Consider the following 18734-nt stretch of genomic DNA (forward strand, 5'->3'; position numbering starts at 1 on the left):
TCACACGGCAGAACATGCCGGTGCCAGGATTGCTGGGAAATATGTCGTCACCATAGACGACAAAGCATTTCAGCGGTTTCTGCAGAAAGAGTTGACATGTCAATTCTCTTGTGAAGGCCAGAATTTCTGTGGTAGATGTTTCCACCTATTCCACGTTGCAGAAGAATCTGATTGAAAACAATGGAACTGTGCTGTAACGGAATTTCCGTTCAGAACACCTAGATATGTGCATACATGGCTTTTTTTGGGGCCACAATTTCTAGGTAGATGTAAACAGTGACATATGGCTAACCCTCAAACTGATGTTAAAATTGAGACATTAGCCAGTATATCCTTATATGAAGGACATACCTGTGCCTGCACACCAACGGCAAGGTGTCTCAAGCGGCACGGTACCTAACACTAAACCTACCTGTGCCGTATGGGCAATACCAGGGGCCAGTGGGCAATTACAGCGGCATTGGATACGACTCACTTGGGTAGTGCTGTTGTAATTGCCCACTAGCCCCTGGTATTGCCCATATGGTACAGTTAGGTTTAGTGTTAGGTGAGGTCCAGTGCCACTTGAGAAATCTTGGGGTTGGTGTGCAGGCTCAGATATGTCTTTCATATGAGGATATACTGTCTAATGTCTCAATTTTAACATCAGTTTGAGGGTTAGTCATATGTTACTGTCTACATCTACCACAGTAGTGCACCTAAATTTATATATTACTCTATATGTTACACATTCCCACTTTTCATCAGATGTAGGATGCCATTGTGGCACTTGTAGTCTGCTGCAGGCATCCCCCATTGTATGCATTTTATGATGGGGATCTCTCTTAGCAATGGACCACAAGCGCAGGATCTGCTTCCCCAGCATAAATGCACAACTGCATTTGGGGTTGAGCACCTCCTGCTTTTTGAGACCACATTTTTTTCTTCTCGTTGTTTTCATCCTAAAGCAGATATTCCGTAAAAGTGGAACCACATGATCACGTTGCATTTCTGTTGCATCGTGGTCTTTTTTTGTTATTTCTGCTGTGCAACTATGCACTCCTGTAGAATTCCTGTCCAAAAATTTGAGAAATATGAGAAATATGAGTGCTCAGGGAAAGTCCAGCACACATGGACCCTAGTCTTGTATGGCACTGAATGTAAAGAAGTCTACCTTGAAAGTCAAGGATTACATCAAAGGACAACTGATCTTCTGTCCCTTCTGCACAAACTAGTGTGAACATACCCTTACAGAGACAAATCATAGACAAAATGTGACTACAATAATAACTAAATCTATAGTTTTCTATGAAGTAAGAAATGGTTTTAAGTTAATATAAGGCAACAATGATGTGGCTTCTTGCATCTCAATTAAAATAAATATTTTTTATGGATAGAGGATTGGAGAAAATGTTTGCTAAGGAATCTGTATAACACAATAAACAATGTTATTTTTTTCATTCTGCCCATTGGTAATAACTTTCTTTTATTTTTAATTGTAACTTCAAGAAGAGATAGATGGACCACACCAAGCCCTAATCTCCAACTGTATGGCAGAAATGACTAACTAAGAAAGTTGAGGGAAAAGAAGAGCGATGTTAGATAATCCAATGACTAATACATATTATTTCTATATAGCTAATTATCCTCCATAAATATACAGATTTGGTGCATGTTCCTTGTAGATGTAACAATGTAGCAACATTTTTTAATCAAGGTGTATATATAGTCAGTTTAAGGAACAATTAAAATCCTTATATCTGTTATTCCTGGTTACACAAGTAAAACAGTGCAAAACTGCTGGTGATAGGAAACCATATAAGAAAAAGAAAAACCTATGTAAAGATTCTTTCACATCATATTTTGGGGATACGGCAGCTGGATCTGGAATTGGAAAACCGGTCATTCCCAGTATCCCCGCTAGAACCGTGCCGTACCCCATTCATTTAAATGAGCCGTACAAAGTCAGCTACTGGCTCCGGTCGTCTCATATTTGGACCGTATCCAGTTTTCTTGCCAGACTAAAAACCATGGTCTGCCGTGGATTCGGCTGCCATTTCCCCAAAACATGATGTAAATACACCCTATTATGAAGTTTTCTGCATTCTACTGAATAATATGGCAGCCATCCCAAGGCCATCACTGTCTAAACATTTACATTCTGAAGAGGATTTTGCAGTAAAATAATAAAAGGTTACATTTACAAACAATAGGCATTTGTGGTGCAGTAATTTCCTTAAATTTTGGCAGACTAGATATGTATGTTTTTTTTTTTTTTTTTTTTTTTACATGTTGCTTATTGCTGGGTCTTTACAACAGATCACAACATTTTACTAAAGTGGACTTCATACTGGGAGGGTGGTATGATGTATATTTTTCATTGTGCAGTGAAATACATATATAAAACATTATACAGTAATGGTATTAAAACACTGCTTACCATCTTTATTTTCAGTTTATAAAGTTTTTATTGATAATTATGTAGAAGCAGCATTCTTATTATGGCTATATCAGAGGTCTTTGTTTTCCAGTTCTGGTGACTCTGGGCTTGAGTCCAAGTCGCTGATCGCCTCCTTGTTTATAAAGGTATTCCCCAATGATATGCTGTGTCTTGGCTTCACTGGATCCAATTCCGACAAATTGATATTATCACTCTTCACAAGAGTTGTCTTGTCCATGTTCTCTTCACTGTGCTTAGCCACCACGGCATTTAGGAAATCAAACTTTGGTGACAATGTTCCCTTTTCAAAGAGATACTTGGCCAAGTGGGAGATGGCTATATTGGTTAAAAATGAAACCAGCATGGAGAGTGTTTTAAATGGGAATCTTTGTAAGTATATATTATTCCTGTCTACATAGCATTCTCCATAACAGATAAGGGCCTGAAGATGTAGATATGGTTCTCCTCCACTTATCCTTAGAAAAAGCCCAAAAACGTACCCCACGATAGAGCCATAAGTGTTGGTTCCTTTGATAAACAGGACACAGAGCAGCTGAGGGAAAATGACAATGTAGACCAAGTCAGAGCTTAGATACCAAAGTCCATACACCGACTTTGCAAGTAATGCCATGGCTGTTGCTCCTGCTCCAAATACAAAGACAGTGATCTTCATAACCAAGGAAATCTCCCTTTCTGATGCCTGGAAAATAAATAGCTTTTGAGTTAAAATATATTGTTTGTCATGTCTTCAAGAGACAGCATTACTTCACCCCAAAATTGTGTAAATAATTTATAAAAAAAAATACTAATGACCATTACTATTTATTCATTCATTTATTTTGCAGTGTCACATTGTTGAATAGGACAGCAACAGAAGTCTTCTTTGGACAATCCCTTCTTTTTAGAGGTGACTCCAAAAATAACTAATCTACAGTTTCTCTGACTTCTACCCCACAATCAGTATGGGCATGGGCTGTTAATAAAAAATAATATAGAGGTGTATGCCTTGTTAACTGATCTGTTAACGTAAATTTTGCAGGCATGGGTTGTCAGCCAGACTGATTTCTATTTTCCAAGTTAAATGCATTTCCAGTGCTGCCCACATTTCTCATCATTCCTCTGGCTTTGCAAAGAGAAGGGGTAGAGTCTTATCACTGTAGTTCTAGATTTAATCACCTGGCTAGACTCCAACAGCTTAGACTCATTAGTGTGTTGGGGGTATCAGTTGACAAAATGTGCAGTTTTAATGCATTTTCTCATTCAAAGAGTGTTTTTACAGAAATATTGACATAATGCAAATGTTATTCTACCTATAATCACAAGTGAGGTGTTTTATGAAGATTTTTTTCTGCATTTTGGCCATTTTACTGTGATTTAGGCAGTTGTAGCAAAATCGTTTTTTTTCCCAGGAAAAAAAACTCAATGTGTGGGAAGAGGTCTGTGAGTTTTCAGGAGCCATCTTATAAGCAATGGTGTCATCCTCTAGTTCACAGGAATCAGCTGACCGAGTACCGACCCCTTACTCTAACACATAAAATACAGTGATTTTCTCTGGATCAGGCTAGAGTTCATATGACCCAGTTACAGTAAAGAAACACATGGATGCAGGTGTGCTGGAATAAAACAGATGGCACTGTAGGCCTAGTGATGACGAGTGTGCATTATATGGCCAAAAACAAAAAAAACTTTTAGTGATTATTTAAGTTTCTCCCTATTTTATGTTTAGGTATATTTCAAGCCTTCTCTTGTAGCAAAGGGAATATGTGTCTTTCAATTCATAGCATTTGCAATCTATTCAGCCTTTTATGTATTCAATCTGTAGCCATTAATAACATTAAAATATTCAAATGATGGTTAAAGGGGTACTCTGGCCCTAGACATCTTATCCCCTATCCAAAGGATAGGGGAAAAGATGTCTGATCGCGAGGGTCCTGCCGCTGGGTCATAGATTGCTCCGTGTCTGATGACTCACGATCACGGGGCCCGAGTATCATGATGTCACGGCTCCGGCCCCTTGTGATGTCCCACCCTGGCCGCCCCCTCAATGTAAGTCTATGGGAGGGGGCGTGGTGTCCATCATGCCCCCTCCCATAGGCTTGCATTGAGGGGGCGGGGCAGGACATTGTTCCGTGAGGCTGATGACAGGGGATGCTGCATGAGAGATTGCGGGGGTCCCCATCGGCGGGACCCCCACGATCAGACATCTTGTCCTTTGTATAGGAGATAAGATGACTAGGGCCGGAGTACCCCTTTAAATGTTAAACTGTGTTTAAAGGAAATGTGCCATCAAAAATAGTTTCTTCTTTAAATTTAGTTGTTATGTTAAACATATTTTTAAAGCACTTAAGATGATAATTTCTGCTCTGTAGAGAAAACTTTTTACTAGTCTTCTAATTATCATTAAATGGGTACTCTGCCCCTCGACATCTTATCCCCTATCCAAAAGAAAGGGAATAAGATGTCTGATCGTGGGAAGTCCGTCTGCTGGGACCCCCACGAGCTCCGGACCAGCACCCCAACATTCTGAACATATATGTCTAGAACGACGGCTGTGCTAGGCTTTAGGTGGCCCCCCCTCTATTAATGTTTATGGGAGATATATGGAGAGAGCGTGATGGCTTTAATCAGACTTCTTATCTCCTATCCTTTGGATACGGGCAAAATTACAATATAAGGTGATATACACAACACAGTCATGATAACCTATCTTGCTCTCCTGCAGTTCTCGTTCTGGTCCCCAACTGGTCACAGCTTGTAGCTGTGTCCAATACAAGACGTTGAATCAGGACATGCCTGCTTATCCAATCAATGGCTACAGTGGTGTCTCATCTCAGTCAGTGATTGGCTAAGTGGGCAGGCAGGTGGGCAGGCAGGTCCTTCTTTACAGACTTGTCATGAAAACAGTACCAAGTGGTAATGAGTGGGGAACAGAAGGTGCTGTGCAGGAGCTGTAGGGGAGGTTGGTGTGACTTGTTTTTCATTTTTACCTCTTCCCCAGCAACATACTTATTTTTTAGATATTAGATAACCTCTTTAAAGGGGTACTCCGCCCCTAGACATCTTATCCCCTTTCCAAATGATAGGGGATAAAATGTCTGATCGCGGGGTCCTGCCACTGCGGACCCCTGCGATCTCGGCAGATATCTGGTGCATGTCAAGACTTTGCCAGATGATTGGTGATCCGGGGCAGAGGCTCTTGGTGTCACTGCCACGCCACGCTCGTGATGTCACAGCCATGCCCCCTCAATGCAAGTCTATAGGAGGTAGCGTGACGGTCATTACGCTCCCTCCCATAGACTTGCATTGAGGGGGCGTGCCTGTGATGTCACGAGCGGGGCGCGGCCGTGACGTCTCAAGCCTCCAGCGCTGCACTTGACGGTCTAAACGAACACTGGGTGCAGCAGGGAGATCGCGGGGGTATCCAACGGCAGGCACCCTGTGTTCAGACATTTTATCCCCTATCCTTTGGATAAGGGGTAAGATGTCCAGGGGCGGAGTACCTCTTTAAACCTTTTCTAAACGTGATCCATATCCTTTAGTTATCATTTAACTTCATATTTATATAGTTTATATGATGGCAAGTCCTGTCTTACAAGTGTAACAATGCTTCTGAAGAAACAGAAATTCCATGAGTAACTTACATTTTGTCTAAATGAAAGTTGATAGATATTCCTGGCAAACATAGAGCTAGCAGATAAGATGGAAGAGTCAGCAGATGACATCACAGCAGCAGACACGGCACCAAGTCCAAAGAAAGAAATGTAGGGAGGACACAGATACTGAAGAACAATAGGCAGAATCATATCAGTTTCATTTCTGCTCTGTGGGTCTGGTAAACCATACTCAGTCTGATTCCATTCTAAAAAAAAATTGGAAACATAGGCTTTCTGTTAGACATAAAATAAAAAATGCATTCGTCTTCATAATTAAGAGAACCCTCATGCTTGCTATGTTTCCCCCAGCATAATCTAGCGATACACACACTTTTGGTACATACAGTAGTCTAAGGGCTTACACTGTGAAGCCCCTAACTTCCTGGGATGAAGAGACCAGTTCATTTGGGGCCTCAACCCCCTACAACCCCCCCCCCCCCAAACACACAGACAATCACTTAATGATAATAACTTACAGCTTTTTCTACTGTACTGTAAGTATTTTATGTGAACAATTTTAGTTTTATACATTTAAATGTTTACCTGTGGAAGCTCCTATAGCACCAATAAGAATTGAGGGGATAGCCATCAGTAAACAGCCAAAGGCAGCTAAGATGGAGAGAACTTGGGCATAGGTTGCTGAGGACGCTGATAAGACCCTTTGGAAATATGCCTGCCAGGGGATCCCTCCAAGAATCTGGAAAATTAATGATATGAAATTTATAGCGTAACTACTTTTACATTAGCAGCAAGGTAAGAATCATTTTTTATATCTTCTGCATAGAAGAACACACATAGCAATCCTAGACAATGGAAGGTCACCAATATGTCCCCCCTGGGAAAAGAAAGCAACAATGATAAAAAGAGTGTTTACATCTCATAACGTGATGGAATATTGCTAGAATATGCCATCAGTTTATGATTTTAAACCAGTCCTGAGTACAAGAACTGGCACTTTGACTGTTTTTCTTTACACAGTGGTACTCCTGAATTGAGCTGTGCTGCTGTTTCCCTGATAGCAGGTGTCTGGGGGGCCAATATGTAGGAACAGATTGTAAAGGGGGGGGGGGGGCTTGTCCACTCCACATTCTTATTTTAGCTTTGTCTGCTAGTCAAATGGGAAAGTAGGAAATATGAATTATTTCATTTTTTATATTTCCTGACAAGTGAAAAAAACTTAAAAAAACCTATAATATATACAATACAATCTACTACATATATTTAAAAAAATAAAAAAATGTATGTCTTATCTAAAAAAATGAAGTCTTCTCCTTTCATACTCTGCCCTTTAAATCATATGGAAGTATTGTTTACCAGAAGCAAGAAGCTGTCAATCCAAGACCAGGCATCTTCCCTCCTTATGCTGCCCAACCAAGGATCCTTGTAGACTTCTTCTACAGCTGTCACTGTGATGTCTGTAACTGCCGGATGTGTCATGGCAAAAGGTACACTGATCCACTGCAACACAAAGAGTCAATATGTCTGAAATGACATTGATCTTATACATTGCTATATTGCACAATAAAATGAAAATTAAATGTGGTTCACATGCCAGGGACCATGTGGCATGCATTCCTAGACAGTCAATTAGCTAAAAGGCAATGTAATGAAGCAATATACATAGGCAGACAAATATATATGAGTATATATAAATATATAAGTGAATTTTCTATATGTAAAATATATATTCCCTCTTTAAAAATATAATCGATCATTTGAGCAATATTGCCCTATACATGTTTATAAGCAAAATAATGAGCTGATTTTTCAGCCTGCCAGCTGGGCTTTTGGCTATTACTTTTCCTTTCATAAGGGACCAATGGAATTACAGGAATCATATCCATGACTAAACCACCCACTGGAGATATTCAAATTTTATAGATATTTTTTCTTTTACAGAAAATTAGACTCAGTCTGTACACTGGGTGCTTTGGCAATTCACCAACATTTTAAGTGCTTATTTAATTTAGCTAAACTAGAATACACAAAATGATATGCTCTTTACTTAGTCGGAGGACTGTGCTATACACACTTGTACTCTAGCAAAGAAATTATCAATGTATAATTTTGATGGGGGGATTTATTAACATTGAGACACAGAATAACAACCAAAAAATCCCAAAAAGCACATTTTATGTAAGTTATGAATTCATTTGCATTTTACTCAGTGAAATAAGTATTTGAACCACTTTTCAAAACCCTTGTTGGCAATCACAGGTGTTTCATATAGTTGGCCACCAGGTTTGCACACATCTTAGGATGGATTTTGTCCCCTCCTCTTTGCAGATCCACTTCAAGTCATTAAAGGGAACCAATCATCAGATTTTACCCTATATAATGCTTGGCAAAGCGTTATATAGGGTAAAATTGTTGTCCTCACCATCCTCGGGGGGAGCTCCTGCCCCCAGGGATGGTGAAGATATGAAGTTATAAACTAGTCACCACCGCCGCCGTAAGTAGTCACCTGGGCGGGGAGCTCTTCTCATCTACTCTTGTTCTTCGGCCGGGAGCGACGCCCCCTCCGCTTGATTGATGGGCCGCGTCATTGTTCCGCTCACTGAACAGACGGAGCAGAACAATGACGCGGCCCATCAATCAAGCGGAGGGGGCGTCGCTCCCGGCCGAAGAACGGGAGTAGATGAGAAGATCTCCCCGCCCAGGTGACTACTTACGACGGCGGCGTTGACTAGTTTATAACTTCATGTCTTCACCATCCCTGGGGGCAGGAGAATCCCCCGGGAATGATGAAAATAAAGATTTTACCCTATATAATGCTTTGCCAGCGTTATATAAATCTGATGATTGGTTCCCTTTAAGGTTTTGAGGCTGTGATTTGGCAACGCGAACCTTCAATTTTCTCCACAGATTTTCTTTGGTATTAAGGCCTTGAGACTGGCTAGGCCACTACAGAACCTTAAAGGGGTACTCCATTCCCCAGCGTTCGGAACATTTAATTCTGAACGCTTGTGTGGGCTTTGGGGGTCACCACGCCCCCTCGCGACATCACGCTCCGCCCCTCATGACGTCACAACCCACCCACTGTAATTCTATGTGTTCCGAACGCTGAGGAGTGGAGTACCCCTTAAGGATACATTCACATGAGCGGACCCACGGCATATTTTATGCTGTGGATCTGCCGCTAAAGGACCACTGCATCGTGGCTTTACATGTGTCTGCTCGGAGCGGCAATACGCCGCTACGAGCAGACACACTGTGATGTGTGAGTCGCAGCGTGCATGCGCAGTACACTCGCACATTGCGCAAGCTGTCAGCCTAGGAGCAGAGGGAGTGGCTGCGATGTATGTAAGTACACCGTGCATGCGTGGCGACTCGCACATCGCTTCAGTGTGTCTTCTTGTAGTGGTGTATTGCCGCTCTGAGCAGGCACATGTAAAGCCACCATGCAGCGGTCCTTCAGTGGTGGATCCGCAGCGTAAAATACGCTGTGGGTCCGCTCGTGTGAACGTACCCTTAATGGACTTATTCTTGAGCCAGTCCTTCGTTGTCTTGACCATGTGTTTGGGGTCTCTGTAATGCTGGAATACCCATTCACAGCCCATTTTCAGGGAAGGAGGTTCATCGCCCTATCTATTTTTAATTTGATGTGGTGAATTGTCCTGTCCCCTTAGCAGAAAAACACCTGCAAAGCATAATGTTTCCACCTCTCTGCTTGATAGTGGGGATGCTGTTCTTGGGCCATAGGCAGCATTCCTGCCTATGAGTTGATGCCAAAGAGCTTGATTTTAGTCTCATCTGACCACAACACTTTCATTCAGTTCTCCTCTGAATTATTCAGATGTTTATTGGCAAACTTCAGACAGGCCTTTACATGCGCTTTCTTGAGCAGGGGACCTAGGGGTGCTGTAGGATTTCAGTTCTTCAAGGATGTGGAATTCCTATCTCCTGACACCCGGGACATGCAGTTCCAGGCACCGGGCAGGTGAATTTTTCAGGCTCTTAGCCCTGCTTCGGGCAAGCAGGGCTGGACCTGAAAGCCCCCGACAAGTGGGGCAGCACTCAGAGGGGAGTATGGAGTGGGCTCCGGAACTCGTGCCCGCACAATACTCTGCAGCCCCCAGCTGTTTTCAGTAGCTGGGGGCCGCCGCTAATAGCCAGCATGCAGCGATTGCTGCAGCTGGCTATTAACCCTTTAGATCGCTGCTGTGAAAGCTGACAGCGGCGTCTAAAGGGACATGTGAATGCTCCCTGGTGGGCTAGTGGGGTGCAGCGCTGGGGGGTGATCGACTATAGAGGTAGCTGGAGGGCTTACCTCTGCTTACCTGGTGTCCTTTCTGGTCTAGGCTCTATCAATGGATCGCAGAGCAAAACAAATTATTGCGCAAAAAATTAGCCCTCATACAGCCTCGTATTTGAAAAAAAGGCAATTAAAGAAATTTCAAAAAAGTTCTTATTTTATTTAAATTAGTAAAACATGACAGAAACTATACAAATCTGGTATTACTGTAATCAGGCCGGCCTAAAGTACCAAAATAACACGTTAGCTCAACCACAAAGTAAAAGGTAAATGGTGTAGAAAAGAAAACCACAACATTTGTAAAGTTATCTTTTTTTTTTAAACTCGTTTTATTGAAGTTTGAATAAAAGAATATACAACAGCTCCACAGAGTGGACACATGCACGACAGGAGAAAAATAATGATGCCACAGAAATACAGGATAGCAAATGTCACACAGTGCCGATCATGTAGAGCATAATATACATAAATAACCCAACCTTAAAACTTAAAAAACACAGAGCACAACCCCCTGCCCATGCATTACAGGGACGTAATCCCAAATCAAAAAGAGAAAAGAAAACAAAAAATTTCCTTTCTTTTTCCTTTTTTTTTTTTTTTTTCGAGCCGGGAAAAAGCAGTATGGGGATAAAAGGAAGGCCAGCTGCTGCACCGTAGTAGAGCAGAGATAAAGAGAATGAGAGGAAAAACCAGGGAGAGAGGTACAACTCAAATAAAGATACAAACAGAGAAAAGCAGGGGAGAACAATACCACAACAAGAAGAAAAATCGGCAGAATTAGAAGGGAGAGCCCATAGCTCCGGAGGACATTAGAGAGGTAAAGGCTGAGGGAGAGTATCTGGTGAGGGGAGAGCCACACCACGTGCCCCACACATTATAAAATTTATCAGGGCATTTTCTGTGTTTAAAAACTAGCTGTTCATAGGGAAGAATGGCATTAACTAATTTCCGCCACTGTGAGAAGGAGGGTGGACAGTGGTCCATCCAGCGCAAGGCCACCGCTTTCCTAGCCAGGAATAATGACTCATGTAAGAATATTCTCAAATGATGTTGCCATGTCTCTTCAGAGAGAAAACCAAAGAGACATACCAAGGGATCCAGTGGGACAGGGAGGGAAATAAGAGAGGTCAAGAAATCCACTATACTCTGCCAAAACGCCTGGAGGGAGGGGCACTGCCATATCATATGCCAGAAATCAGCTCTAGGAGAGTGACACCTGTGGCAGGCATCGGAAGGCATGCGCCCCATCCTATAAAGTCGCACCGGAGTGAGATAGCAACGATGGGTAATGTATAGTTGAATCAGTTTGTTGTTAGCCGCTGGAGAGACTGTCAAATGAGAAGACAGCATCTCAGACCAATCCTCCGCGGTGAGCGAAGTAACGCATGCCTTCCAATAAGCCTCCGCCAGGTCAGTGGTATGGGCAATCTTAGCTCTAGTGAGGTGAGTGTGCAGTAAAGAGATTAAACCCCTTGGCCTCTGGGACCAAAGGACCCCTATGAGGGGATAGGCAGAAATGGGAGACCTTGGTAAGGGGAACTATGCAGACAGGGCATGTCGGAGCTGCAGATATCGGTAAAAACCTTCCCGGGGGATCCCACAGTCAGACTGGAGCTGCCCAAACGACTTCAAAACGTCCTGCTGAAACAAGTCACCCAACTGAGTTACCCCATGCGCTACCCAAAAAGGGGGGTCTAGGGAATCCGTCAAGTTAGGGAAATGGGGATTATCCCAGAGGGGAAGTTCATCCTTAATGTCAGTAAAGGAGACGTACAGTTGTGACTGGCACCACACCTGCAATGCCAATTTATGGAGAGGAAGGAGCCTCCTAGTGTGGGGGGGAACACCTTCCAAGAAGGCACGCCGAGAGGTGAGCCCTAAAAAGGAGGCAAGGTGAAGTTCCGCATGAGGTGGGGAGTCAGGGAGGACCCAGTGTCGGAGGTAACGTAACTGGCCAGCCAAGTAATACCCCTTAAAGTCGGGAAGGGCAGTCCCCCCCAAATCCTTAGGGCGCTGTAAAGTGGAGAGTTTCAATTTGGATCTGCCTGCACCCCAAATAAAGGTCGGGAGGAAGGAGTCCAGGGATTTAAAAAAGCTCATAGGGACTGGGTTAGAAGAGTGTTCCAATACATAAAGGAGTTTGGGAAGGACAATCATCTTCACCAGGTTAATCCTACCAGGGACAGCTAAGGGCAGGGCCCCCCAGACACAAAATTTAGTTTTAACATAAGACCGAAGAGGTAAGACATTAACCTGAAGATCTAATAGGGGGTCTCTATGAATGACTATACCCAAATATTTGAAGTGGGAAACAACATCTAAGCCACAGAGAGTGGAGGGGCCAGGTCGCTGACGGAGAGGCATATAGGCTGACGTTGCCCAATTAATACGAAGGCCTGAGAAATCACCAAACCTATCAATAACAAAAATAGCATGGGGAAGAGTTACACTAGGCCGGGACATAAACAGAACCATGTCATCGGCATATAGGCCGAGACGATCCTCCCTCCCATCAATAGTAATGCCAGAATACAAAGGATCCTGACGTAGGAGGAGGGCCAGGGGCTCCACCGCCACCGCGAAAAGTAACGGCGACAGTGGGCACCCCTGACGAGTCCTCCTATACAAATTAAACTGGTCAGAGGAGAGGCCATTAACAAGTACTCGGGCCCGAGGAGATGAATATAAAATAGAAACCCATTTAATAAATCGAGGGCCAAAACCGAAATGAGGTAGGCCCATTCTACTGAGTCGAAGGCCTTAGCCGCATCAAGCGAGGCCAAGGCCCACTCCTCATCCAACGCCCCCCCCAATTTGAACTGCGACCTGTACCCTCCAGATATTCTCCGTGGTAGACTTGCCAGGCATAAAGCCAGTTTGGTCCCCATGAATAATAGATAAAATGACCTTATTTAATCTATTTGCCAATATTTTAGTAAGGATCTTATAGTCTACATTAACCAAAGAAATGGGCCTATAAGAGCCACATTCCAGAGGGTCTTTATCCGGTTTTAAAAGGACAACTATAGTGGCATCATAGAGGGAGTCGGGGAGGTAACCTGTCTCAAAAGCAGCGTCATACATACATTTCAAAGGGGAGAGAAGCAGAGTAGCATAGCGAGAGTAAACCTCCACAGGTGGGCCGTCAGGGCCAGGACACTGCATATCCCCCAAGGCATTAGATATTTCCTCCACAGTTATAGGAGAGTCTAGCAGGGAGACGGAGTCAGAGGACAGCACCGGGAACTGGATAGTATCCAAATAAGCGGTTAACTCCTCAAAGGAGTACCGCACCTGGGAGGCATAAAGTGAGGAGTAAAATTGGGCAAAGTGTTGAGCAATCTGCACATTATCCACTAGCACCTGGCCGGAGGCAGAAGCAATCCTAAGGATCGGAGGGGCAGCTTGGTTCTGTTTGACCAGGTGCGCCAATAGCTTACTAGACTGATTACCATGTTCAAAATAGAATTGTTTGGAAAAAATAATTTGCGGTTCATTCTTTGTACTGACGACCAGTGGTGAGCCAGGCATGCTTATTGGCCTCAGTGGGGTCAGCTACATACGCAGCCTCCAGGGCAGAACAGGTGCTGGCCAACTTCGCCTCCCTAAGCGCCGTCTCCCTTTTAATATAGGAAAAGGAAGATTTTAAACAGCCCCGCAGGTAGGCCTTAAGTGTCTCCCACAGCACTGCTGCAGTACCCGTGGGCTGATTAATCTATAAAAATGTCTGGAGCTGGTTGGGTATCCTATCCTGAGGGCCAATCAGTTTTAACCAGAAGGGATGCACCTTCCACCTCCGAACATAGGTCTCCTGGGACAGCGATATCTCCAACAACAACGGAGAATGATCAGAGATAGCAAGAGTCTCAAGAGAGATATGCGTCACCAATGCATAAAATAGAGGATTACAACACGCTAAATCAATACGAGAAAGGGAGTTATTCCCAATGGAAAAACATGAAAATTGCCTGAGACGGGGGAATTTAAATCTGAAAATATCAAGCCAACCCACCTCTGACAGGCAGGAGGCCAAAGGAGTAGAGGAGGGAGCCGGAGAGAGTGGGGGGGGGGGGGGGGGGGGCGACACATGAAGGTGATCCATCCCGAGGTCAGGAGCTAAGTTATAATCACCCAGGCATACCACCTGAGCATGAGGAAATCCCACAGCAAAGGTGACCGCCAGATGTAGCACCTCCAATGTGGCCGGAGGGGGATTATAAATTCCTAATAAAACAAGGGGAGTATTGTTAATGAAAGCATGCACAAATACATAACGGCCAAAGAATCCACCCGCAACTGATCCACCTCCCACCTTAACGACCTGTGGACTAACAGGGAAACCCCTCTAGAATAGGTAGAGTGACAGGAGTGAGCAGCCCACTGAATCCAGGGGAAGGGGGGGAAAGTGGAGTAAGGGGAAAGGAAATCAAGGAGGAGGGAAAGTACTCATCAGATCCAGGCGTTCAGGAGTCCACCGCACGTAGGCGTTGTAGGCCTAGTGGGAGGCTTCAGCGGTGAGGGGAGCCATGTTGGCGGCACACCCTGTCAGCCGCCTCCCCAGGGTAAGCGAAGAATAAAGCACGATCACCATCCGCAATACGCAGCCTGGCAGGATAGGCCATAGAATAAGCAATTCCGAGGTCCTGCAGTGGTCTCTTCACTTCTACAATGGTAGCTCTCTGTGGTTGTAGGTCAGCAGAGAAGTCGGGAAAGATGGATATCTTGGCGTTATCATAAGCAAGGTCTGGGGTCCTCCTCGCCAGCCGCAGAACCAGATCACGATCATTACAGTTCAGGATACGAGCTAGTAGAGGCCGCGGTGGAGACCCAGGAGGGGGCGGCTTAGCAGGAACATGGTGTGCTCTTTCAACAGGCAATAGAGAATGACGCAGCAGGAAAAGAGTCCTTCAGCCACTTCTCAACAAATGCTCCAGGAGCGGAGCCCTCAGACCTCTCAGGCATGCCAATAATACGTATATTATTTCTGCGCAGTCTATTTTCCAAGTCATCCGCTTTTTGCCTGCACATCTCCAGCTGAGAAGTCAGGTCAGTCATGGAGGCAGAGATAGGAGCCAATGTATCTTCCACAGTAGATATTCGCCCCTCTGCATGTGTAACTCTCTCTCTCAGGGCCTGCATATCCTGCCTCAGGAGCCCCACATCTATCTTCACCTCCTCCAGCTTTCCAGTAAGGGAGGACTGGCAAGAGGCTATGGCTGCCAGCTGCTGCGCCGAGACCTCCCGTAGTGTGAGCTCAGGGGCCGACTCTCCTACCTCTGTAGCTGCAGGGCAGCGAGGGGAGGACCCCGCCTGGTGTCTGGATGAGGAGTTCAAGGCCCGGGCGCCATCTTGGGACCCGTCCCGGGCAAACTCCTGGAGCTTTTCAGCAGCCGTGCTGCCCTTGTTGCGGGACGGATCCAGCTTGGGAGGCATCCCCGATGCTTGAGATCGGGTCAGGATACTAAGAAGCACGGGCGTTGGAGCGGGAGCTACAGGTTAGTGCGATCGCTCATGTCCGGCGCCAAGCCACGCCCCTGCAAAGTTATCTTTTACTATTTTAACTTCACCTCACCAATTAAAATTTTTTTGTTTCGGAGCATATGTTGTGGAAAAATTAAAAGGTATCATTATAATAGTTAGTTATAGCTATTATAGGGTGAGGAGGGAAAAAAACGAGAGTGTAAAAGCAAAAATTGGCCAGGACAAGTGGATCGTCATGAGGGACAAGTAGATTTTGCTCCGTTTTCGTCTCGTGGACAAGTAGTTTTTTATTTTTTATTTCCACACCCCTGTTCTTTACAGCATAGACTGTTGCCAATTGTTATCTTGGTAGCTATGGTCCCAGCTGCTTCGAGAACATAGTAAAGATCCTCTCGTGTAGTTCTGGGCTGATTTCTCACCGTTCTTATGATCATTGAAACTCAGCGAAGTGAGATTTTGCATGGAGCTCCCGGCTGAGGAGGACAGTTATTTAGTGTTTGTTCCATTTGTGAATAACTGTACCAACTGTTGTAAACTTCTCTCCTAGCTCTTTGGTCTTGGCCATGGTGGAGAGTTTGGAATCTGATTGTTTGCTTCTGTGGACAGGTGTCTTTTATGCAGGTACCAAGCTGTGATTAGAAGCACTTACTTTAAGAGAGTGCTCCTAATCACTTAAGAGCCAGAAATCTTGCTAAATCATAGAGGATCAAATACTTATTTCAAATCAATCAATTCATAATTTATTTGCAGTCTGTAGTAGAAGTGTTTGGCACTGCTGGGATTAAACACCTACACTGTAAGGTTGTGGCTGTGAGTGATTAGATATTGTGCCAGCTGTCCGCTTTACTGATGGTGCACTACGATATATAGTGTAGTGTCCATGTAGCAAACATAAATAGCAGAAATCATTGATTCATGGCACTCACCATACTGCGGATAACTCTACTGTATTGCAAAGATTGCATTATTATTATTGCATTTTCTTAGCAGGCACAATGATGGTCATCTGCACAATACCCTTCACATTGCACTCCCCTGCCTGGATCGTGCCTGCTAAGAAAATGAATAAGCCTCTGCAATAAAGAGGAATTATCTGCAGTATGGTGAGTGCCACGAATCATTCATTTCTGCTATTTATGTTTGTCATAATTTATTTGAAATGCATTTTCTGGATTTTTTGTTGTTGTTATTCTGTCTCTCACTGTTCAAATAAACCTACCATTAAAATTAAAGACTGATCATTTCTTTGCCAGTGGGCAAACATACAAAATAGGCAGGGGATCAAATAATTTTTTTCCTTCACTGTATGTAATATACACTATATGGCCTAAACTATTTGGACACCTGACCGTCACGCCTATGGATAACATTAGAGTTTTGTTCCGATAGCTCGTGTTCCTCCACATTAGATTCATCAAAACATATCTTTATAGTTTTTGCTTTGTACACAGTAATTTCTTTGCAAATTTTGCACATGCCACATTTTGCACAAATAATGTTTTCCACACAAATTGAAAGCGTACAAAAATGTTCAACTTTTTGTGCCACTTTTCTGAAAAGCAGTGTGAAGTTGCGGCAACAGAAAGAAGGCCTCAATACATTACACTGCCACTCAGCCTCTCATCAGGAGAGAAAGGAGGGTTGTACTTGAAAAAGAAGCCAGTCCAGCTTTGAAAGCATTTTGCATGTTTTATCACTTTTAAGAAAATAAACCAACTTGTCCAGTATTGTATCCTCTATCTTTGGTGAGGCAGCACACTTTAGATCCTTATTGTTCACCAGGAGAGACAGGACATTGTTGCGGCCGGCAATTGCTGAGCGGCAGTGTTACTTATTGGGCCCCATAGGCAGGAAGAAGACTGCCCTGTAGGACCAGGACAGCGATACCAGCAGCACCAAGGGAGTGGCAGGAGTTAAGTTAAGGATTATTTTTTAATTGGGGCAGCCCAGGCATAATGGAACAATAAATAAATTCACTGGAGTACCACATTAATGATCACTGACATTAAAGGGGTACTCCCCCCTCAATGCATGCCTCTTTGAGGGGGCGTGATGGCCGCCACGTCCCCTCCCATAGACTTGCATTAAGGGGGCAGGGCATGATGTCACAAGGGAGCAGATCCATGACATCCCAATACTCCGGCCCCTGTAGCATGAGTCATCAGATAAGGAACGATCTTCGCTCCGGGCAGCAGATGACAAGTGGGTGCTGCAGGAGAGATTGCTGGGGTCCCCAGCGGCAGGACCCCCGTGATCAGCCATCTTATCCCCTATCCTTTGATTAGGGGATAAGATGTCTAGGGGCGGAGCACCCCTTTAAGGATCCATATATTAGCCAGAGACAAAATAAGACAGTGTGGGTGTCCTGAGCAGATATTACATGAGTTTGGCTGTCAGGAGACTAGAAACTTTAAATCCTGGCAGTTTACCCCTTATATGCTGTGGTCAAATTGTGACCACTGCATGTAAGATATTTGTGTGCACCGTTTACCCCATCAGCTTCCGAACTAGAGGATCACCAGTGTTGATTGGTTTCTGTGTCAGCCTGGAGCCTTGTGGATGATCGAGTACATTGCTTGTGAGTTATCCTGACAGGCATAATACACTGCACTGCAATAGTGGTGCAGCGCATTATATCAGTGATCTGCTACTCATTCGTCAAAGTTCTCTTGTGGGACTAGTTAAAAGTTAAATAAAATGAAAATTAAATAAAATGTAATAAAAAAATTCCCCCAACCCTTCCCCCCCAAAGAAAAAAAAAAATAAAATAGAAAAAAAGACCTACATTCCATTTTAGAAATATGATATCCACAACAATCCAAATAATAAAATTATTATAATATTTATCTTGCACGATGAACCAATTGCAAGATTAGAGTTCAGTGTAAAATGACTACAGAGGGTAATAAAATGTAATACTGTTTCC

The 18734-nt window shown here is 43.9% G+C and overlaps 1 protein-coding gene across 3 annotated transcripts in view; it reads right to left on the reverse strand.

Annotated features, from left to right (window-relative positions):
• Window positions 1–638: 638 nt before the first annotated feature.
• The window catches only part of SLC5A7 (solute carrier family 5 member 7), a 32135-nt gene continuing 14039 nt past the window's right edge, over window positions 639–18734 (reverse strand). For all 3 annotated transcript variants that reach the window (XM_056556034.1, XM_056556033.1, XM_056556035.1), the window contains exons 6-9: window positions 7387–7530; window positions 6616–6769; window positions 6061–6278; window positions 639–3119 (exon numbers count right to left, since the gene is read on the reverse strand). In XM_056556034.1, the coding sequence (XP_056412009.1) occupies window positions 2490–3119; window positions 6061–6278; window positions 6616–6769; window positions 7387–7530 (1146 nt within the window). In that variant the 3' untranslated portion in view covers window positions 639–2489. The remainder of the gene's footprint in view (window positions 3120–6060; window positions 6279–6615; window positions 6770–7386; window positions 7531–18734) is intronic.

This window comes from Hyla sarda, chromosome 2, assembly GCF_029499605.1.
Source record: "Hyla sarda isolate aHylSar1 chromosome 2, aHylSar1.hap1, whole genome shotgun sequence".
NCBI classification, from domain to species: Eukaryota; Metazoa; Chordata; class Amphibia; order Anura; family Hylidae; genus Hyla; species Hyla sarda.